Source organism: Triticum aestivum, chromosome 2A (genome assembly GCF_018294505.1).
Source record: "Triticum aestivum cultivar Chinese Spring chromosome 2A, IWGSC CS RefSeq v2.1, whole genome shotgun sequence".
Lineage (NCBI taxonomy): Eukaryota > Viridiplantae > Streptophyta > Magnoliopsida > Poales > Poaceae > Triticum > Triticum aestivum.
The window spans coordinates 461831596-461855027 of NC_057797.1; the positions used below are offsets into that span (position 1 = coordinate 461831596).

A 23432-nucleotide genomic window follows, 5' to 3' on the forward strand; every position below is an offset into this window, starting at 1 on the left:
GACTAATCTTGTGCTTTGAATAATTCACAGATTCTCCCCTGGCACGAGACGCCTTCTTCCCCTCGGAGTGTATTTCAAGACGGTGTAGCTCTTTCGTTTCTTTCTCGGTGGACTAGTTGCGTAGAGGGCACCGTACTATCAAGAGGGGGTCCGCTGGGGTTTTGCATGGGTGGAATCATCACGTACACATCAGCTTCTCACCCTCCGAGCATTTCCTTTCCATTGAAGAGATCTCTCCTCTCTTCCTTGTCCTGTCTGGGTCTAAGCGGTAGTACCGCGCACCCAGCGGTAGTACCGCTGAGGAGCCAAGCGGCAGTACCGCTCCGCAGCGGTAGTACCGCCCTTGGCTCCATAGCAGTAGTACCGCTGGGGGCCTGGCACCTCCGCCTGTCCTCAGCATATTTGAGAGACCCTTTCTCTCTCTCACGCGCCCCAGCGGTAGTACCGCACTGCCTGCGGTACTACGGCCGAAGGGTCACAAGCGGCAGTACCGCTCCACAGCGGTACTACCGCCCTTGACCCCACTGCCGTAGTACCGCTGGGTAGTCTGGCTCCTACCGCCTCGATTCGAGAGGTCTTTTTCTCGTGTCGGGTTTTGCGGCACTAGTCACGGTTGTAGTGGCGGTAGTACCGTTCCAGGAGCGGTAGTACCGCCCTACCACCGCGGTAGTACCGCATTTGGGTCCGTTCCCTACTAAGTCTCCTCAGCGCGGCAGTACCGCTGGTGGCGCGGCAGTACCTGTCGCCTGGCGGTAGTACCGCCCCCTCTCAGCGGTAGTACCGCCCTGTGCGGGGCTGGTTGGTGGGGGGCAACGGGATTGTTGCCCCCACTATAAAAGGGAGTCCCCTTCCTCCTTCTCACCTACCTCTTCCTCCCCCAAGCTCCATTTATTGCTCAAGCTCCATTAAATACTCCAAGCTTCATTTCGCCCGATCTATCTCTCTAGCCAATCAAACTTGTTGATTTGCTCGGGAGTGGTTGAGAAGGCTCCGATCTACACTTCCACCAAGGGATTTTCGATTCCCCCACTCATCCCTAGCGGATCTTGTTACTCTTGGGTGTTTGAGCACCCTAGACGGTTGAGGTCACCTCGGAGCCATATTCCATTGTGGTGAAGCTTCGTGGTCTTGTTGGGAGCCTCCGATTAAGTTGTGGAGATTGCCCCAACCTTGTTTGTAAAGGTTCGGTCGCCGCCTTCAAGGGCACCAATAGTGGAATCACGGCATCTCGCATTGTGTGAGGGCGTGAGGAGAATACGGTGGCCCTAGTGGCTTCTTGGGGAGCATTGTGCCTCCACACCGCTCCAACGGAGACGTACTTCCCCTCAAAAGGAAGGAACTTCGGTAACACATCCTCGTCTTCACCGGATCCACTCTTGGTTATCTCTTACCTTTACTTGTGCAAGCTCTTTAGTGTTTCTACCCTTTCTTGCTTGTATGCGTGTTGTTATTGCATTATATAGGTTGCTCACCTAGTTGCACATCTAGACAACCTACTTTGATGCAAAGTTTAATTTGGTAAAGAAAAGCTAAAAATTGATAGTTGCCTATTCACCCCCCCTCTAGTCAACCATATCGATCCTTTCAGCCGCATTAACAGGGACAATACCGAGGATACTACAGTCAATGCCGGATTCAAAGGCTCTAAACCCGGTCAGCGGAAAAAGCCATTCAAAAGAAGCACTCCGGGCCCGTCCAGTTTGGACCGTATACTCGATCGCTCGTGTCAAATACATGGCACCCCCGACAAGTCATCCAACCACATCAACATGGATTGTTGGGTGTTCAAGCAGGCCGGCAAGTTAAATGCCGAAAACAAAGATAAGGGATTGCATAACGACGACGAGGAGGAGCCCCGACAGTCGAACACCGGAGGACAGAAGAGATTCCCCTCACAAGTGCGGACGATGAACATGATATACGCAACCCACATTCCCAAGAGGGACGGAAGCGTGCACTAAGGGACGCATATGCGTTGGAGCCAGTCGCCCCAAAGTTCAACCCATGGTCCTCTTGTCCGATCACCTTCGATCGCAGGGACCACCCCACTAGTATCCGTCATGGCGGATTCGCTGCACTGGTCCTAGACCCAATCATTGACGGATTTCACCTCACTCGAGTCCTTATGGATGGCGGCAGTAGTCTGAACCTGCTTTATCGGGACACAGACCCCTCAAGGATCAAACCCACAAAAACGATCTTCAAAGGCGTCATACCAGGTGTAGAGGCCCATTGCATAGGCTCAGTCATACTGGAAGTGGTCTTCAGATCCCCGGATAACTTCCAAAGCGAGGAGTTAATCTTCGATATAGTCCCGTTCCGCAGCGGCTATCATGCACTGCTCGGGCAAACCGCATTTGCGAGATTCAATGCGGTACCGCATTATGCATATCTCAAGCTCAAGATGCTAGGACCTCGGGGGGTCATCACATTCAATGGAAACACATAGCGCTCTCTCCGTACGGAGGAGCACACTGCGGCCCTCGCAGCAGAAGCGCAAAGCAGCCTCTTAAGGCAATCCACTAGTTCGGCGATTCAAGACCCGTACACCTTCAAGCGCGCCCGGAGTAATCGGCAACAAGACCGCCTGGCACAATCCGAGCTCGCATAGCAATGCGGCCCCCACCCCAGTACCAGCCAAACAGCAAAATCCGTGCCACGTGTACATAATTACGCATTAAAAATACCATGGGCACAGGTGGGGAGGAGGTACGACTACGGCACGCCCCAAGACGCGGCTCAACCACACTAGGGGCTTCCCGCTTTGTTTTTTTTCTCTCTTTCAGGACTTTAATCCTTGGAAACCCCGTCCGGCAGCATGGTTGCTGGACACATGATGCAATAACCAAGGAGGCAGAAAGCTACGTCGCACCACTGAACTCCCATGTGGTCTCTGACAACGAGTGAAATATCTGCTTTAAATGCCATTCCTCAGCTTGCCCTTGGAGGGGACATGTTAAATAGTCCTACTTTTTGCTTATCGCACTACTTGTATCATTCTGCTTTAATGCACCTTTTTGAATAAACAATGCATATCGCTAGACTATTATCGCTTTCTCTATTCTTCTTCTTATATATATATAGGGAAAATCCATCCTACCACCTGGGGTAGTTACCTCACATGTCTCACATACTACCATGTGGTACTATATATACTATTTTATTATTTTAAATATGTTCATATACTATATCTAAGATATTTCAAAGCAAGTTACATGAGAAAATTGCATATGAGCCCATAGTTTTTGTTATATTTGTGAAATACGTACATATTTGTATGTAAAAAAGAGCATACTTAAAACAAGGTATATACTACCTAAAAATTAGTATATATAGTACCTAATCATTGTTATATACTACATACTACATGTACATACTCTCGGTTTTGTCAGATACTACATACAACATACAAAATGCAAGTGGTGGTAACTACCACTGCTTGTAGAAAACATTTGTCCTATATATATATGTGTGTATATATATGTATGTATGTTCATTCATGACATTCAGCACCCGTACACTCTGGTACGACCAATACGCTAGGGGCTTAAGCATACCCCATAATACGACGTGAGAAGTCCGAACACTTTCGACAGTGCGGCACCCCGAACTTATAGCATTATATGCATCAGCTCCGAATTATGTCTTGGGTCAATAGTTGGGTTTGCCCGGCTCCCATGTTTTGGTACCTTACGTTCCGCTATATCAACTAAGGTAGCACTGGGAGAACTACTGCGATTGTGCCCCGGTTCAGCTGGGCTAAGTACCTCATTAGAGAAAGCTAAAACTGACTGTCATGATAAGGCAAGAGCCGGTCGCTGTTCGAGAGGTTTCGAGTCCCTAAAGACTTATACCGCTTAAAGCGAGGAGTCGACTTTGTCCGGCTTAAGGCGTGTATAGCGCCCCGAATTCGGCCTTCCGAATACTAGGGGCTTCGCCAAAATTTAAAATTGTAGAATTCTATGGCTAAGTGAGAGTGATAAAGCATTATAGTCCGGTTGCCTTGTTTGTTGTGTTGAGCACCTCCCTCGAAGGACCCAACAATGGGAAAAGAGTGCTCAGGTTTATCCCGAACACCCCAGCACTCATGGCATGGGGGCAGAAGCCGACGACTGGCCATCTCTCAGATTTGATAAACAGCCGCATAGAAGGTAATATTTTAAATTCAAACAAGCGTTGCACAACGCATATGAACAAGTTTTCATAAATACAGGATCACACGAGCAAGTTCATTCAAAAATTACATCTTTTGCACACTCGTCCGCCATAAGATGGGCACCCTTCAGGACACCCTCATAATATATTTCAGGGTGGCGATGCTCCTTGCCTTGCGGCGGCCCCTCCTTCACCAGCTTCTCAGCGTCCATCTTGGCCCAGTGCACCTTCGCACGGGCAAAGGCCTGGCGTGCACCCTCGATACACACGGACCGCTTTATGGCCTCCAGCCGTGGGCAGGCATCCATAAGCCGCCTCACCAGCCCAAAGTAGCTGTTGGGAAGGGAGTCGCCAGGCCACATCCGGACTATAAGGCCCCTCATGGCCTGTTCGACCACCTTGTGCAGCTCGACCAGTTGCTTCAGCTGGTCGCTCATAGGCATCAGGTGTTCGGTCCCAGTATACTGAGACCAAAACAGCTTCTCCGTCGAGCTTCCCTCCTCGGCCTGGTAAAACTTCGCGGCATCTGACACGCTGCGGGGCAAATATGCGAATACTCCTGAAGAGCTCCGGACTCGGGTAAGTAACAAATAATTTACTTTCACATGCTTGCTTTGCATATTGAATGCCTTACCCGCCGCTATCTTCCTCATCGCCTCAATCTCCTGGAGGGCCTTTTGGGCTTCAGCCTTGGCATTCTTTGCGCTCTCGAGAGCCGCGGCAAGCTCAGACTCTCGCGTCTTCGAGTCAAGCTCCAACGCCTCGTGCTTCGTCACGAGAGCTTGGAGCTCTTGCTGCACCTCGCCCACCCGTGCCTCTTGCTTTTCCCGCTCGGTGTGCTCCTTGGCCGCTTTGTCTTCGGCCTCGGACAATGCTTGCTTTAGGGTCGCCACTTCGGTCGTGGCCCCTGGCACATTCATGATGATCCTATCATTTCGCAACCACATTTTCTTTTATATATATAGACAAGGTATTACTTACCTTTGTTCTCCTCGAGCTGCCTCTTGGCAAGGCTGAGCTCTTTCTCGGACCCCTCGAGGTCCTGCTTCAGTGCGGCGACCTCCGCAGTCAGTGCGGCAGAGGTCAGCAGCGAAGCCTGCATACGCATACAAACATACTTATATTAGACTCATGCATATATTATTTGATCCTCTATTCAGCTTTTCTTTGTGAACACCAAACAGAGCATCAGGGGCTACTGTCTATGCGGTAATATTTTTCCTATATTTTAAATACTTACCTCAAAGCCTGTTAGAAGGCTGGCACAGGCTCCAGTCAGTCCGCTCTTGGTGGACTGAACCTTCTTGATCACCACACTCATAATAGTGCGGTGCTCTTCGTCGATGGAAGTGTCGCGAAGCGCTCCCAGCAGGTTGTCCGGTGCCTCTGGATGGACAGAGGTCGCCGGCACGGACGTCTTGCCCCTTTTGGAAGGGGGCCGCCTGCCCGAGTCCGGAACCACTGGAGGTTCCGGCGCGGTGTTCGGCTGAGAGCCGAACTTAGAGCCTCTGGGAGCCTTGCTCCCTTTGCTCCTGGAGTCCGGAAGGTCGCCTTGAGGCGCCTCCGGGACAGTGTCCCCCCGGCTCGGTGCCCCCTGAGACAGTACCTCGGCATTGTCCGTAGGGCAAGGAGAGGTGGCGGTTGGAAGTGTATCACTATTCATGTCCGACGAGTCCAAGGAACCGTCCGACGATGATACATCGATACGGGCTTGGGGCGGACTGCATAATCATATTCGACGTTAGGAGAGGCAGTGCGGCAAAGGTATGCTATGAGTTACTCTGGTATCCGAATACTTACGACTTCGCCAGGGGCTTGGCCCTGAGCAGCCACTCGTCTTCGCCGTCGGTGGCGGTGGTGGAACAGTCCGGAAGGAGAGTCCTTCCCTTCTTGGACCCTTCAGCCTCCCCGGTTGGGGCGGCCTTCCTCTTCTTGTCTCCCCCGGCTGGAGGGGGAAAGTCTTCGTCTTCCTTCTCCTTGTTTTCGTGGGAGGAGTGCGTCTCGAAGTTATTGGACGATGAGTCCGATACCACCTGGCGCCGGGAACTCTTTCGGGTTCCCTTGGCCTTTTTCTTGGTCTTATCCGGCACCTCATAAGGAGCCGGAGTCCGCATCTCCGCCAGGAGAGCGTCCGCAGGGTCTTCGGGCAGAGGGGCCGGACAGTTGATCTGCTCCGATGTCTCCACCCAGTCCTGTCAAAGGCATGAGAGCTCAGACCCCGCACATGATTAAGCTATGGGAAATAAACACCCTATCAGATGTACAAAACTTACCGGAATCGCAAAATGCTTCGCGCTTAGCCCGCGGTCCTCGGTAAGAGAAGGAGGGACCTCGGCGCCCTTGAACAGCACCCTCTAGACGTCTTTATGCGTCGTGTCGAAGAGCTCGCTTAGAGTCTTGTGCCGGGCCGAGTCGAACTCCCATAAGTTGAAATCCCGTTGTTGACACGGGAGGATCCGGCGGAAGAGCATGACCTGGACTATGTTGACAAGCTTAAGTTTCTTGCTTATGATGTTTCGGATACACTTCTAGAATCCGTCCAGCTCCACCGATGAACCCCAGGATAGGCCCTTCTCCTTCCAAGAAGTGAGCCGCGTGGGGATTTCAGATCGAAACTCGGGGGCCGCCACCCAGTTGGTGTCGCATGGCTCGGTGATGTAGAACTACCCCGATTGCCACCGCTTTATGGTCTCCACGAAGGAGCCCTCGATCCATATAACATTGGACATTTTGCCCACCATGGCTCCGCCGCATTCCGCTTGTTGGCCGCCCACCACCTTCGGCTTGATATTGAAGGTCTTCAGCCACAGGTTGAAATGGGGCCGGATGCGGAGGAAAGCCTCGCACACGACGATGAACGCCGAGATGTTGAGGATGAAATTCGGGGCCAGATCATGAAAGTCCAGCCCGTAGTAGAACATGAGGCCGCGGACGAGTGGATGGAGGGGAAACCCCAATCCACGGACAAAATGGGGGAGGAAAACCACCCTTTCGTGAGGTTCCGGGTTAGGGACGATCTGCCCCGCGGCTGGCAGCCGGTGCGCGATATCCGCGGCTAAGTATCCGGCTCCACTTAACTTTTTGATGTGCCCCTCCGTGACGGAGGAGGCCATCCACTTGCCTCCCGCTCCGGACATGTTTGGAGAGAGTTGAGGAGGAGGATGCGGACTTGGGCGCTGGAGTTCGAGTGCGCGAGAATGGATGAGCAAGCAGGAAGAAGGCGTAGGTAGAAAAAGGTGAGATCTTATCCCTTTATAAGGGCGGACTAAACTATGCGCCCCACTAGCCTGGTAAAACCCGCTTATCCCCCAAGCGCCGTAATTGATGGCGCGGTTGAGTTACCCACATCCGTATTGATGAGAATCCCGTAATAAGGGGAACACGATCTCTGCTTTGACAAGACGTGTCAAGAAACCACCTCGCGTTATGTGCGGGGCTGATTAAAGAAAAACGGTTCAAATAATTACCGGGCCGTGGCGTGATGTCATGCTGCCAAAACGTGTCAGCAGATTAGATTTGTGGTAATATTATTCTCTCTACGGTGGTATGTGGAACTTATTTTGCAGGGTCGGACACTATCCTTGTATTCAAATTCTTCCGTGGTGTATTCGGAGGAGGAACCCGCCTTGCAATGCCGAAGACAACACTGCGCGCCGGACTCATCATCATTGAAGGTTGGTTCAGGGGCTACTGAGGGAGTCCTAGATTAGGGGGTCCCCGGACAGCCGGACTATATCCTTTGGCCGGACTGTTGGATTATGAAGATACAAGATTGAAGACTTCGTCCCGTGTCCGGATGGGACTCTACTTAGCGTGGAAGGCAAGCTAGGCAATACAGATATGTATATCTCCTCCTTTGTAACCGACCTTGTGTAACCCTATCCCCTTCCGGTGTCTATATAAACCGGAGGGTTTTAGTCCGTAGGATAACATACAATCATACCATAGGCTAGCTTCTAGGGTTTAGCCTCTCCGATCTGGTAGATCAACTCTTGTACTACTCATATTATCAAGAATAAATCAAGCAGAACGTAGGGTTTTACCTCCATCAAGAGGGCCCGAACCTGAGTAAAACATCGTGTCCCCTACCTCCTGTTACCATCCGCCTTAGACGCATAGTTCGGGACCCCCTATCCGAGATCCGCCGGTTTTGACACCGACAGCGACAACCACCGCCCGCCGCCGCGATCTTCTCGGGATCGCGATCCCGCGTTCCCCCCTCGCCCACGATCATGCCCTATATAAAGCCCTGCCCCTCCTCTCTCACACCCCTAAAACCCTAACCCCAAAACCCACCACCGCCCACGCCCTCGCCAAACGCATCTCGCCTCCGCCGCTGCAGTTCATCGCCGCCGGTGAGCCACCCCTCGACCTCCAAGTTGTGCACCCGAACCCTCTCTTCGTTTCGCACCTTTTTGACATCCCCTCGATGCCCAGGAACCCCAAAGCCGTCGCCCCCGAGCTCGACTGCCGCTTGCCGGAGCTGCAGCTCACCAGGGAGCCGTCGTCGTCGCCCCGGCCGTCTCCGTCGTCCCCGACCGCAGCAGCCGCCACCCTCGACCTCGCCTCGTTCCGCCGCATCGCCTGGACGCCTCCGTCACCTTCCCCGACGACCGTAGCCGCCATTGCATGAACCTGACGTGCCAAAGAGAGCATTGTCAAATCCATGAGTTCTTCGATGCCACTGCTTCAAGCATGATAATGACTTCTTTCGCCCTAGCGATGAGTCGAACGACGAGCGATGTATATATCATATCTGCTCTAGATATAAACCGGTGATAAGAAGTACTTATCCGTCAATTCGAATGTTTGGATCAAATATAGAGCATTCAGTTGGACAACATTTTTTGTGTCCGGACGCAGCCCGCCGGGGCTTTTGGGGTCCGGTTGTAGACGCAGGGGCGGAACCGCGGAGAGACTCAACCGCGGAAGGGCATCCCTTTCGTTTTTTCTTCCTTGAGGCGCCGCCTTTCTCTAGAGACTCCGGAGTCTCGAGACTCGAGGGCACCAACGGCGTCTTCTCCGAGAGCCAAAGCTCCCGATTCCTTGACCGACCGACACCCCCTGCCACCCGCACCCGCACCCGCAACCCTCGTCTCGGCCACCCCTGACTCCTCTTCCCTAAGATTCCGCGATCCGCTAGGACGCAGGTTTGAAGAGGGAACCCCCCCCCCCGCCGCCGCCGCCGCGGCCGACGACGTTCGCGGGCACGCGAAGTGGAATGCAATGTGTGGTGAGCATATCCCGTCAATTTGATACCCATTATTCAGGATTGGGATAGTAGGATTCCATTCTTAAGAGCATCTGGGGCATCGCGTACTAATCTGTATCTGTAGCAATTTGTTTTCACCTTTTCTGCTCTTTATGAGGCTGCGCAGTTCTATAGCAAATCTCAAACCAATGTGCGTGTGTATGCATAGTTTGTTTCCATAGTAGCATCCATATATGGCTGTATGTTTTAGATTTCTTAGCAGTTGTGTGCTGCCTTCTTTAGGTAAGAAGAGTCGAGAAGCAGCACGTAGATACATGATTAGCCACTGCCACGAGGATTTGCAAGATTCATCTTCTCCTGAATTAAGCTGGATTTAAAATTTCAGGAAACACATAAAAATGCATTCTCAAACGCAAGCATATCTTACAATTTGGTACTTGTACTGTCGTTATCATATCCCTTTTTATGGTCATATTTGACTGTCTCTTTCTGTCAGAGTGATCAATGTGCAGTGCATTAAATGGCACAGAAGTGACATCTAGCTAAAAAATGCAACGTTTTGTATATATCAACGATGAGTCCTGCCGGGATTCCTACCGTGACAATCGGGTTTCCAATACCAAATACACCTTGTGGAATTTTCTCCCTAAGAATTTATTGGAACAATTCAGGTCAGGTTCTCAGTTATTTTCTACTGTTTTGGTATTTGTGCACACTCTCTACCATTCAAGTATAGTACTCTGACCTGCAACGAACATGAGACCCATCATCTTTTAGCACTTTGTTAAAAACCCGACAAAACCGTCCTGTTTCCTTTTCTAGTGAATTTATTCCGTCACTATTTCTGCATTAAATTACATTTCTTCCATGTTCACTTCTCTAAATATTTCAGGCGTTTCATGAATCAGTATTTTCTGCTAATCGCCTGCCTTCAGTTGTGGCCCACTATTACTCCTGTAAGTCCTGCAACTACATGGGGCCCGCTTGCCATAATCTTCACTGTTTCTGCTTCAAAAGAGGCTTGGGATGATTACAATAGGTATCTTTCCGACAAGAAAGTAAATGAAAGGAGAATCTGGGTGGTAAAGGATGGCATCCGTAGACAGGTTTTCCCCCCTTTCTTCACCAACATTTATTTCTCTCTCAGTGGAGAGAGAACAACATCCTCCTTAGCCTGTTAAAATGTTGTGTCAATATTTGCATTCATCATTACTTCTGTTTGTCAGCCATAATCTGATATCATTTGTTCAGTTTGGCAGTCGGTACCACAAATTGTTTCAAAGTATAAAGCCTAAAGCTTGAAGTTTCTGCACTCACTTGTAATTTGCTATTGCTTGTGCTGGAACTTGTATGCCCACCTGTGTACTGTAAAGACCTAACAGTGCATTGTTACGTGTGCCTTATGGATCATCGATATCAGTGAGAGTGAATGGATTATAGGAGTTGTCACTTGTCAGTGTATCTTTCATGTTCGGCTAAATGGATGAAGTTGTACTTCTTAGGAAAAATTAACTCTGGGACACTGCAAAAGTATGATGTTTGCTGAGGACACTGAACAATTGATAATTTTGTAATCGACATTTCAGAATCAATAATCATCGTCATTTGACAGAACATTCCATGTCCCTTGAAAAACAGATACTATTCTGAGATTTAGGAGAGAGCAGGGACGAGGAAAAATCTTATTTGTCAAATACTTTAAGCAAAGGCTTAATAGTTGATTATAGATTGTCGAATTATCAGATTTGATGGCTAATTGTTAGGAGTTCTTTCAATATTTGGATGCATCAAACTGAATAAGATCTAAGATTGACATCTTACACATCTTATCTCCACTAGATTTGGAACCAACGATATTTTACTGGGCCTTCTATAGTAAATGACCATATTTTTTGTAGAGTCTTCAGTGAATTGTTGATTTTAGATTGACGTTCAGCAACCACCACACATTCGTGTTGTCATAGAACAATTCTGCCTATTTCAAATGGTTCTACTTAGGGCTACTTGGGTTTAGATTGATGAATATTTGATTGTACAATACTAATTTGTGTTTTCAGATCAAAGCAAGGGAGATACATGTCGGAAATATAGTGTGGCTCCATGAGAATGATGAGATCCCATGTGATCTCGTTCTCATTGGAACTTCTGATCCTCAAGGCATCTGTTATGTTGAGGTAAATGGTTCTACTAACAAACATTAGATAATATGTTTATTTGCTATTCCTGCTACATGATATGTGTGATAGGACTCACTTGGGTGGCTATGGCCTTGCTTAGGTGCATATTAAATTCATCTGAAATGCCTTGACATGTCAATTCAACAGGATATGCTGGAGTTCTTATTTGTCTAATGAATGTTGATTCTGATGCTACCCTACTGATGGCCCAATTATTACATTTTAATGTTTGCGGAATCTGAAATCTGAAATCGAAATTCTCTTTTCCCAGTTTATAAAACCAAGTTCTCCTAATATGCGATGAGAAATTTTAGTGAGTGACTATACAGTAATAATATTTGGAAACAGGAAACAACCGCTGATGGTGAAAAATGCAAGCTGGTAGTAGTGAGCATTTTTATTTTTCTAGACACTCTGCTAGTACGAGTTAATTAACAAATTTATGGAGTTATATGGCATGGTTGTTTAACCTAGAAGAAATTAACCTTCAGAATCCTTTTAGTAGTTGGTTTGGCTAGAAGGTAGACCAATTACTGGGATATTGGAATTAAGCTGGGTATTGGGGACCAGGAATTGTGCCTCTCAGCAATACCTGTTGTTTGGATCATAATGAAATCGGAATTGCATTTGGGACCCACCTCCATGGATTTTGGTTGACAACTAGGAAGAACCCCTGCCCAGTACCAAGCTCAGATCCTTCGAATTGCATGGAAATGTTTGCTCTCACATTTCTCGACTCTGATGATACCAAATCGCCCCCATCAATACATCGCTTTTTGCAAGATTCCGTTGATCTGCTGTGTCGCCGTCGCTGGTGAAATCCACTTGTGTCGTTCTGTTCTGTCATGTGGCCGGATCACCTCCTGTTCTTTACCAGTGCCGGTGCCGCATCCTGTTGTTTGGCCCCATGGCAGTGCTGCCTGCTGTGTTCTGTCCCGTTGCAGGCTTCGCCTCTTATGTTCTACCCCATCTCAGGCACCACCTTCTGCCCTCCTGCGTTATACCCTGTCGCAGGCACCTCTTCCACTTATCTGTGCGGGCACAGTTTGTGCAGAGCCATGAACTGTGACCACTACAAATCCGGGCCTTGCCGAATATGTTAACTAATGATAACCACTTCTCTGGAGCCATGTAAAAAATGTTTCGTAATCATAAATATATATCTAAGTAGATTCCACACCTTGAACTCAAGCATATATCTATAGCTAAACCAGTATAAAAGGCATTAGTTGGTCTTGACACTTCTAATCTGAGCCATCCGAAATCTTTGATCCTATCTCATAATCATCCATCCAGTGGTTGTGGACAATGCCATATCTCCCTTAGCCACTCATATGCTTATAGGCTCTTCATTTTACTTATCATCTCCTAGTTAATTACTATCTAATTTCATTTGTCATGCTTACGAGTTTGTTTTTATTTTATACTTTTGTATATGAAATTCATTTATTTGCTCTCAAGATGTGCATGTTATCTGATTCTTTTTCTTGAATGTTATCTGATTCTTTTTCTTCAATGTTATCTGAAACTTCTTGAATCAATGTTTTCAAGTTAACATGGAACTCTACGATCATTTCTATATGTGGGCTTAAAATTTTCCTGTGCTTGCAATACGCTATCCTGCACGTGCAGCCTAGATCCGTCGCAGCATATAATGTAACAACTGAACTAACCACTGACAGATGGTTGAAGAATGATATAAGGCTGAAAAAACAACTATTCCAAAATTCTTGCGGATGATTATTAATTTTGTCCAAATTAGCTAAAGTGTGTTGTTGATGAAACATAGGAAAGGGTACGAGGCGGTGAAACTGGAGGGAGATAGCGAAACAGAGGCAGTGTTTGAGAAATTTTAATTTTCACAGTTAAAACAAAACAAAAATACAGAACATGAGGTTATCTGGTCATTTTGTAGTGATGATTAATGGACTAATTAACACTAGTTGCGATATAAACAACTGAAACTTACCGGCATTGCAAGAAAAGTTCCACTCATTCTGTTGATCATGTTTGATGGATTGTTAAAAGGTGATTAGTATCTCAATACAACTCATACTTATAGATAGTATAGATAATTTTTTTAAGTTTGATTTAAGATTTCAGCCTTTCTTCAAAAGCATGCAAAATTTCATGTTTTTATATCTTTCCTTTCACATTAACAAATATTAAGAGTAAGAAAACAAGTCAACATAACTGTATCTATTTGATTTATTTTTGTGTTTGAATTTGGTTACTTGAACCTGCTTTGCACGTGAAGGGCTGCTAATCGTGTGCAGCAGTCTTGTTTTATTACTCTTGAGTATATGAGAACTTGGCATAGATGAACCTGTGTGCATTTATTGCCTTATTGGTACGCAGAAGGAAATTGTGATAGAATGCTCTCTTTTATTGTGCACACCATATAGTCTTCTCAATTTTTTTTCGAGAAAACGCAAAAAGCCTTTGCGTTTCATTTCATTGAAAAGATGGAAGGCCTCCTAGGAGGTGTGTCGTTACATGTTTTTGTAATTGGTCAGTGTACATCCCAGGTTGTGGGCAGGACAACCCGAAGCCCCTGGGCGCCTGCCTTTGCCCAACATCGGGCCTCCTCTTTGATCCTATCCACTAGTGTTGCGATGGATGGTGTAGCATTGTCGAAGACGCATGCATTCCGGTGCTTCCATATCATCCATGGGACGAGCAAAGTGATAGACTTGAGGGCTTTGCGCTGCGCCGGTGGTGTTCCCTCCCTTGCGCGCCGCCACCACTCCATGACGCTGGGCTCTTGATCAGGCGGCTGGGCTGGCAATTGGAGCCAGTTGAGAATGGTGTGCCATGTCTGGCGTGCAAAAGGGCAGGCCAGGAGCAGGTGCTGTAGCGTTTCGACTGCCTGGTCGCAATGGAGACACCTGGGGTGATGATCCAGCCCATGCCTGGCGAGTCTTTCGGCCGTCCAGCAGCGATCTTGGGCTGCCAACCAGTGAAAGAACTTCACCCTTGGTGGTGCCCAGGTTTTCCATACCAGCTGCCATGAGGGGCATCGTGTAGAACCCTGGAAACTTGCCGCATAGCATGATTGCGCCGAGTAGCGGCCGTTGGCCGTCCACCTCCAGAGTAAGCGGTCCGGCTCGTTAGAAAGGGTGGTGTGGCTCACAGCATGCCAGAGGAGCAGGTATTGGCCTATCTCATGCAGCCCCAGTGTCCCCTAGATATCGCGCGCCCAGGTGTTGTTGGCTAGCCCATCGGCAACCGTCCGCGCTTTTCGTCGCTGCTTGGGGATGCATTGGTGGAGTAATGGGGCGATGTCAAGGACAGACTGCCCGTTGATCCAGCGATCCTCCCAGAACAGTGCCGTCAAACCATTGCCGATGCTCATGGTGGTTGATGTAGAGAGCATTGCTCGCTCCTCATTAGTGAATTGCATTCGAGCCCTTGCTAGGCGCGGTCAGGGTCCACGCGGGCAAGCCACATCCATCGTATGCGCAGTGCCAACCCAACGCGTTCAAGGTCGCGGACCCCGAGGCCGCCGTACTCGATGGGTCTGCATACATGGCGCCAATTGACGTGGCAGTGTCCGCCATTGGCAATGGCGCGGCCGGCCCACAGGAAACCTCTCAGGATCTTCTCCAGCTGCTTCAATGTTTTCTTAGGCGGGGCTAACGCGAGCAGCTGGTGCACGGGAATCGCGCACAGAACGGACTTGACCAGGGCGAGCCGCCCAGCCTTGTTCATGAGCCACGCTTTCCAAGTCGGGAGTCTGGCAGCCACCGAGTCGACGAGGGGCTGCAGCTGGGTGGCAGTGGGTCGACGTGTCGTCAGCGGAATGCCGAGGTAAGATATGGGGAGCTGCGCTACCGGGCATCCAAGCTGGGAGGTCGCCTCATCGGCCGTCGGGTCGCCATGCAGGGTGGTGGCCGAGCTCTTGGCGTAGTTCACCAGCAGCCCGCTCGCCTTGCCGAATAAGGTTAGGATTCCTTTGATGGCGGCAACATCCTCCGGTGTGGCGTGGCAGAATAGCATCACATCATCCGCATAGAGAGAGATCGCTGGGATGGGGCGCCTGGGATGTAGCTGCCGCAGGATGCCGGCTTCCATAGCCCGGCGCATCAGCCTGCCAAGCGTGTCCACGGCGAGCACGAAGAGCTGGGGGGACACGGGGTCGCCTTGTCTCAGGCCAGCGCGATGCCATATGGGAGGGCCTGGCTCTCCATTCAGCAGGACGCGAGTGCTCGCTGTCGAAAGCAGGATTGCGAGCCACTCCATGAATTTGTCTCTGAACCCGTATTGTCGCAGGACCTCAAATAGAGATGGCCATGATATGGTGTCGAAGGCGCGCGTTAAGTCGAGCTTCAGCATGATCCGGGGAGCCCCTAGCTGGTGTAGCATCCGTAGAGATTGCTTGACCAGGATAAAGTTATCGTGGAGGCTCCGGCCCTGGATGAATGCGTTTTGGTTCCGGCTGACTAGAACATCCAGCCTCGGGGCGAGGCGTAACGAGAGGACCTTGGCGAAGAGCTTGGCCACAAGATGTATCAAGCAAGTCGGCCGGTAGTCGCTTAGCTGTTGGGCATCGGCTCGCTTGGGGAGCAGGGTCATCAGGGCTTGGTTCAGCTTGTGGAAGCCGCGGCCTCTCATCTCGAACAGCTGCTGGAATACATCCATGAAGTCGTGTCGGACAGTTGTCCAGCAGGCCCGCAAGAATTCGGCGGTGAACCCGTCAGGTCCCAGCGCCTTGCTGGCGGGGAGGCGTTTGATCGCGTCCCAGACCTCCTCCACGGTGAATGGTGCATCCAAGCTGGAGAGGTCGCAAGGCTCGATGAGCTGGTCCAACTCCAACGTGAGCTCCCTGTCTGCAACCGAGCCCAGTATCCTGTCAAAATGCTCAAAAGCAGCTCGCGCCATCGTGTCCTGGTCTGTGAGTATGTGCCCATCCACTGCGAGGCTGTATACTCGATTCTTCTGTTGGCGAAAAGAGCATTGCCGATGGAAGAAACCTGTATTGGCGTCGCCCTCCTTGATCGTGGCAATGCGCGCGCGCTGCCTGGCAATGGTGCGCTCCAGGGACGCAAGGCCAAGGTATGTGATCTTGAGGTGCTTCCTCAGCCAGTCTTCAGGCGGTGATAGAGCGCGGTCCTCCTGGGCCTTGTCGAACCGTGATATGAGCTCGTGGGAAATGGCCATTCGGTCCCGAATGCTGCCAGTAGACTTGGCACTCCAGCTGGTGAGTCTACGGGCTGTGGCCTGAAGGCGCAACATCAAGCGGTGAAAGGGGTCCGGGTCGTAAACCGAGCCCCAGGCCGCGGCCACCGTGTCTTGAAATCCATCTAGCCTGAGCCAGAAATCCTCAAAATGGAAGCGCCTGTACGCCGTGGGCATGGGTGCGCAGTCTAACAGCAGCGGGCAATGATCCGAGACGACGAGCGCAAGGCAGCGGAGATGGTACTCGCCGTGTGCGTCTTCCTAGTCCGAGATGCAGAGCACGCGATCTAGGTGCACCAGGGTAGGCCGGGACTGCTCGTTGGACCATGTAAAGCGGCGCCCATTGAGGTAAATTTCTTTCAGGGCGAGATCATTGACAAGGCAGCGAAACCTGCCCATCATTCGCCTATTCAAGTTGCCATTGCTCTTGTCCTCGTCACGTAGGATGAGGTTGAAGTCTCCGCATAGCATCCATGGTCCGGGGCAAGCCGCACGGATGTCCCGGAGCTCTTGCAGGAACGCAATTTTTTCCGCATCATCCAGGGGTCCGTACACGACCGAAAGGCACCAGGGTATGCCCGTGGCCGTGGTCACCGTGGCGGTGAGGGTGTTCGTGGTGAACAGAGGGTGCGTGATAGATACAACCCTGCTCTTCCAAGCCAGAAGAATGCCGCCTCGCGTGCCATTCGCCGGGAGTATGTGTAATCATCAAATTCCGAGCCAAGGGTGTCGAGCACAACAGACGAGCAGAGCAATTCCATCTTTGTTTCCTGTAGGCATACAATGGAGGCAGCTGTGGTGTCCAACAGCGAGCGGGCGGCAAAGCGCCGAGCGCGTGCGTTAAGGCCACTCACATTCCACACTACAATCCTGAGGCCGTGATCCATGAATATTGGATCGACGAGCGAAACTGTGCGCCACTCCTAGGTTTCACACGCAACCTCGACCCGTGCCGGTGTGGTCGGCAGGCTGGTCAAACCCTCCGGGATCTCTCGATCGACCAGGGCAGCAATGGCCTTGAGCACCGCGAGCGGGATGGGTGTTGCGAACATGCCCTCATAGGTTTGCATCTCGGCGGATGAAATCTTTTGGTTCGTCCCAATGATCCCCAGGGTGCGCAAGATCTGGACATGCGCGCGTCTTTCGGCTGTAGGGGGCGCCGCCGTCGGGGATGAATTGGCCGCGGAGCGGCCGCGGCGTGGGGCGAAGTTCAGAGGCCTGCGCGGCCTCCTCCCGGGCGTCGGCAAGGCTGCGGCGATGTGCTTGGTTGTAGCCGCCAGGAATTCACCCAACGTCAAGGATTGCGACACGGGGGCACGGGCCCATGATCGTCTCATGGTGATCGGCGGGGAAGCGAAGCGCCCCTCAGCGGGAGTGATTGGGCCTCGGCCATTGGAGGCAGGCGTGCGGGCTTCCACTTCCGAGCTGGGCCTCGCCAGGGCCTGCTGGGCCTGGGGCCTTTGCATGATTATCACCGGGGGTGGTGGGCTGGCTGCCTCTGCAGGGGGGACCGCGCTCGTGGCGGGGCATGCATCCGCGCTCCCAGTAGTGCGCTCGTGGGTCCCGCAGGACCGGTCCGCGGGGGCAGACGTGGCCACGTCAAGTGGCGCAGCTGGCGAGCAGCCGCTTTGCCCCGACCAACTAGCCATCACGGGCTGCGAGTCTGGCACCTCGCTTAGATCGGGCAGGTCCTGACGGTCCCTCGGATCCTGCGAGCTAGTTGCGGGATCCACGCAATCTTCCACGGGGGATGGGGCGGTGTTTGAATCTCCTGATCCTTCTGGGGTGCTTGCCGCCAATGGGAGTGCCATGCTGGGCACATGGCGGGGTTCTGCGTTGGTGGGATGCGCGGACGCATCGATCTGGGGGCCACCCACTGTCCCCTCCTGCCCGTTCCTGGCGTCTCCATCAGTGGCTGCGGCAGGGCCAGTCTGGCCCGCGGCCAAAGCCTGCCTTTGCCATCCTTTCCCTTTTCCTTTTCTGGCACGTTGACATGGGTTGGAGGGGCCTTGCTGATCCGCCCGACCGTGCTGACCTGGCCATGGGCCCATGGAGCATCTCCCAACCCGTACGGACGGCGGCGCAGAGACGGTTGGCGGCACCGGCCATGCATGCGCGACGGACAGGCCATCAGCGCGCACGGAGCGGCCCCTAGCGCGTGAGCCCAAGGTGTCTACGGTCATGCCGTCCGCGCGTCCGGTAGGTGGCGCCTTCGTATGCCGGCGCTTGCGGCCGCGTGGACGCGCCCGGCCCGGGCCATTGCCTCGGGCATGGTCGTGGCCGTCTCCGGCGCCGCCTCCGGTGCCATCTCCGTCACCAGCGCCAGGACCATTGCTTCCCTGATTGCTAGGCGCAGGGGCTCCGATCCTCTCCGCCCGAGCAAGAGCGATGGAGATTGGGTAGGTGAGGGTCCTGATGGTAGGCGCTTCCGAACGTACCCTTGCTGGAATCTGCTCCACGATCTCAAGAACAGCGGCACGGCGAATGCTGGCCGGATCATGCGCGCGCCCTGCCAGCCGGAATGTGGCCATGTCCTCTCTGGAGCGCGTGTTGGGATGAAGCCGCTCGATCCAGCAGCTCTCCCCCAGGATGTGCTCAGCAGTAGATAGATGCCAGGCCTGAGCGGGGATGCCCCGAAGCTCAAGCTCGACGCGATACTCGAACTGGCCAGAGCCCGCATGCGCCAGCTTGCTCCACGGCCGGACAGAGAGGCTGAACCGCGGGGCGCGGATGAAATGGTCTCCATTGAGGCGGCGCATGGTCGTGCGCGAGCTGAACAGGATCAGGAAGTCCTCGGGGTGGTGAGCGTGTACCGTGAAATCGCCGTCTTCGAGCTCGAGGGAGGTCAGGAGCACATCAGCCACCTCGGCAGCGGACACGGTCGGCCTGTTGCCGGTGATGGAGGCTACCATTGTACGGGACAGGACCTCCTCGGCCTCCTCCATCTCCACAGAATGCGACATGATAATCCTCACCGGCTCCGGCGCGCGCGGCAAGGGCGTAGCGGCCGAGGCGGCGGGAGGAGGCGGAGGTGGCTGCGCGGCCTGGGGCGCCTGCGCCCGAGCAGCAGGGCGAGCGCGGTCAGGGTCGGCCCGGACGGCTCTCCGGCGCTGTGGGTGGCAGGAGCGCGAGTCGTGGCCGGATTCCAGGCATCGGCGGCAGCGAATGTCGTTGGTGCAGTCCCGAACACGATGACCAGGGTCGAGGCAGCGGAAGCAGAGTCCGGCGACCTCTTCCGGGGATGGGCTGCGCCGTTGGCATGGAGTCGTGTTGGGCTCGTCGTCTTGGCGGGGGCGGCGGCGACGGTTTCGGTGCTGCGGCTGCTGGAAGCCGTCGGCATCGACCTGGACGCCACCAGGGGCACGGTGCACCTCGGAGCGGGGGCCGATGCGGCTCGCAACGGGCAGTCGAGGCTGGTCGACGGCGCGTGCGGGAGCGAGGAGAGCGAGCGGCGCGGGCATAGCCGGCGGTGTGCGTGCGACGTCGCTGTACGAGCGGGCCGAGGACTCGCTCTCCGAATCGTACCAGCGGTCGCCGGAGGACACGCGGTCGTCGGAGAGGGTCGCCCGGGGCTCGACAGGGTCAGCACTTGGGGCCGCCATGGCAAGGGGAGGTGCTGGGTGGGCAGACGGCGGGGATTCGCCGGCGGCTGGGCTGGAGGGTGGGGGGGCTAGGAGGAGCGGGGAGGGAGGGGAGCCATCTCTCAGTCTTCTCAATTTCAGTAGGCTCCTTTTGTACTCTCCTTCTATATCTGGGAATAGATCTGTTTCGCTTTTGTGATTGGTTTATGATGATCTACAGAAATATTGTGCAGCTTGAAAGCCACCATGTTACCTACTGTTACAATAATCTAAATAGGAAATTTACTTTGGCTGTTGTCAGTACTGATAGTGCCAATTTTTTTCACTTTTACCTCAGACCGCAGCTTTAGATGGTGAAACTGATTTGAAAACCAGAATTATCCCTTCAATTTGTGCTGACCTGTCATCGGAGCAATTGGGGAAAATCAAGGTGAGCCTTTCTGTAATTGTACATTCTTGGCCTTTTCTCATGCCTTCTCTGATCGCCTGTCTCTGGATTGAGCAGGGTGTAGTTGAGTGCCCCAACCCAGATAATGACATAAGAAGATTTGATGCTAACATGCGCTTGTTCCCTCCTATCATTGATAATGAGAAATGTCCTTTAACTATCAACAATACACTTCTTCAGTCATGTTACTTACGGTACACGGAATGGGCATGTGGAGTTGCAATTTACACAGGTAAAGATAGCTATATCAAACTTCGTTTAGCCTGTTCTTGATTTACTACCCCAAAGATGCATGTTTGAGGCATTTGGTGTGCACTTAACTGACCAAACAAAATGTCATTTGTGTCAGGCAATGAAACCAAATCAGGAATGAGCCGAGGAACTGCGGAGTCCAAGCTTACCGCTGCTGATTCAATGATAGACAAACTCACCGTTGCAATATTTGTTTTCCAAATTGCTGTTGTTCTTTTGCTGGGTCTTGCTGGCAATATCTGGAAGGACAGCCATGGTCGTAAGGTGATATTTATCTCCGACAAAAGCAGTGTCCTTAAGTAGCAAATTCAGTAGAACTTTCATTCGATGCATGTTTTTATACTTCCTGCAGGTAAAACTACTTGGCCCCTCAACTACTGACATGGTTTGCGGGGCAACAAAGCAATTATTGCGACAGTTCAATTTGCAGCCCCAGTTTGAGTACCCTTTAGTTTGCACCTTACTCTGAATAATGGCGCAGATACCCCCCTAGCCAAATACTTGCAAATCACCTGTCCCATCTCCACCTAAAACAGAAATAAACCATCTCCCGAACATGCATCAAATGCGTATCTTTTGTATTAGGTGAAGGCACCAAGATGGCTCAAAAGTTACAGCGAAAGGAAAAAACTAAGGCAACGGCAAAAAGCAAAATAAAACCAGATGGCTGTACATCCATCCTAGGTTTACAAGTCGACAAGTCGTTCTGATGTTGAGACTCATAGACTACTCATGACTAATTGTGACAAGCTGACACTTAAGTTGCGACTCATAGACTAGTCGACACTGAAGTGTAGTCAGCCCTGGAGTTGCGACTCATAGACTAGTCGATAGACTGGTCTTGACTAGTCCTTGGATTCATAATCTACATGCTAGGGGCCCAACATTGGGAGGGCGCATGTAGAAAACTAGAAATAAACCATCATAGAATCTGTTTAACCCCACCTGTCAACCCCTTGTACCTCTTCTTCTTTGTCTTCTCTTGTCTTCCTTCCCTTCCTACTTCTATCTCCCGCCTCGCCTTCAGGTTCATGGCCAAGTTGTCCATGGCCAAGTTGTCCATGGCCATTATGTTGAGGATGCCTGAAGCGGGAACCTCACGACCTGGTTAGCTGTCGTGCTCAGCAGTTGGCACCACTGGGAATCTGCCTCATCATGAATGGGTGTCAACGTTGGAGCTGTCTAGGAGGCCAGGGCACGGTAATGTCGCTGCGATCATTTCGCTCCTTTGTTTCTACTGTTATGGACACAAGCTTGTCCAGATGTGATGAATTGGAGAAGGATGACATGGACCATGGTCATGCTCGCCTATGACTGAAGTGTCCTAGTGTGTGATGCTTCTCTATTGGTGGCGGCCAGCCAGCCACAGTCAGTTCCAGCTCCAATACCATATCCTCCATCCACACCGAAATCCTTAGGAGCGTTCGGTTATCCGGCGCTAGATCGTGCAGCTGCGGAGACCATGTGAGATCCAGATGCTACTCTCCTGCTATCAGAGCCAAAGAGTCCAGGGTCCCAAAACCCTATGTGAGACCATTTTAGGCACTAATCCAGGCAGGCAACCTCTCCTCGAGTGCTCGCCAGAGGCTGGGATTGGGTGGCTGGAGGGAGGAAAAATATAGAGAAAGGAGAAAAAGAGTCGTTTTTACAGTTTCCTTATCTCTGACATGTAGGGCCTACTGTCCAGGTAGGACTGATGATCTGACAGCCATACCATCCAAAAATGCGTATGAAATCGGTCTTGGGACCTAATTTAAATGGTTTTGGTAGGTGCAAATTATATGGTTTTAAAGTTCCGTGTGTAAATTAAACTGAACCAATAGTTGAGGGGCTAATTGTAGACTTTCTCCTACTCTTAAATCTAGATCTGCAAGGGATTGAATGAAATTCTATTTTTACTTTGATCTGATTATTAGTTTACTTTGTGTCCTTTTGTGCAGCTATGGTATCTCATGTATCCTGCTGAAAGACCATGGTATGATTTCTTGGTTATCCCGTTGCGCTTTGAACTACTGTGTTCAATAATGATTCCGATTTCCATAAAGGTATGGTTATAAGTTGATTTTTTCCCTTCTTGTTCTGTTTGTTTGAGGTACTCCAGCTTGCAAATTTGCAATGCACAAAGCTCTGATTTTGAAACTTTATTTGTAAAAGAATTTGCAAGAGGATTTTTTTTGTATTGATCCTTCACATTCATGAGTGTACAGAAAATAGTACTAAGATGTTTTTGTGCAAATGCTAGCTCACCATTCTTGATTGAATATATAGAGTTGATGGCCTTAGCCCAGCACCTGCCCTTGGATTTTCTTTCCTAGTTGCATCCTGGGCTTTGCTCATTGCCTGGAAGCCCAGTTTGCAAAACCTTAAGCCTGAACAAATTAGCCATCAACTCTAATTTTGAATGATTGAGATTGCATGACATTGGTACA

At 51.3% G+C, this 23432-nt stretch overlaps 1 protein-coding gene across 1 annotated transcript in view; it reads left to right on the plus strand.

Moving 5' to 3' along the window:
• Positions 1-9068: 9068 nt before the first annotated feature.
• The window catches only part of LOC123188997 (phospholipid-transporting ATPase 2), a 35027-nt gene continuing 20663 nt past the window's right edge, over positions 9069-23432 (plus strand). Inside the window, exons 1-8 of the mRNA XM_044601309.1 lie at positions 9069-9388; positions 9864-10038; positions 10260-10473; positions 11425-11541; positions 20641-20733; positions 20809-20983; positions 21101-21267; positions 22944-23048. Coding sequence (XP_044457244.1) covers positions 9917-10038; positions 10260-10473; positions 11425-11541; positions 20641-20733; positions 20809-20983; positions 21101-21267; positions 22944-23048 — 993 coding nt within the window. The 5' untranslated portion in view covers positions 9069-9388; positions 9864-9916. The remainder of the gene's footprint in view (positions 9389-9863; positions 10039-10259; positions 10474-11424; positions 11542-20640; positions 20734-20808; positions 20984-21100; positions 21268-22943; positions 23049-23432) is intronic.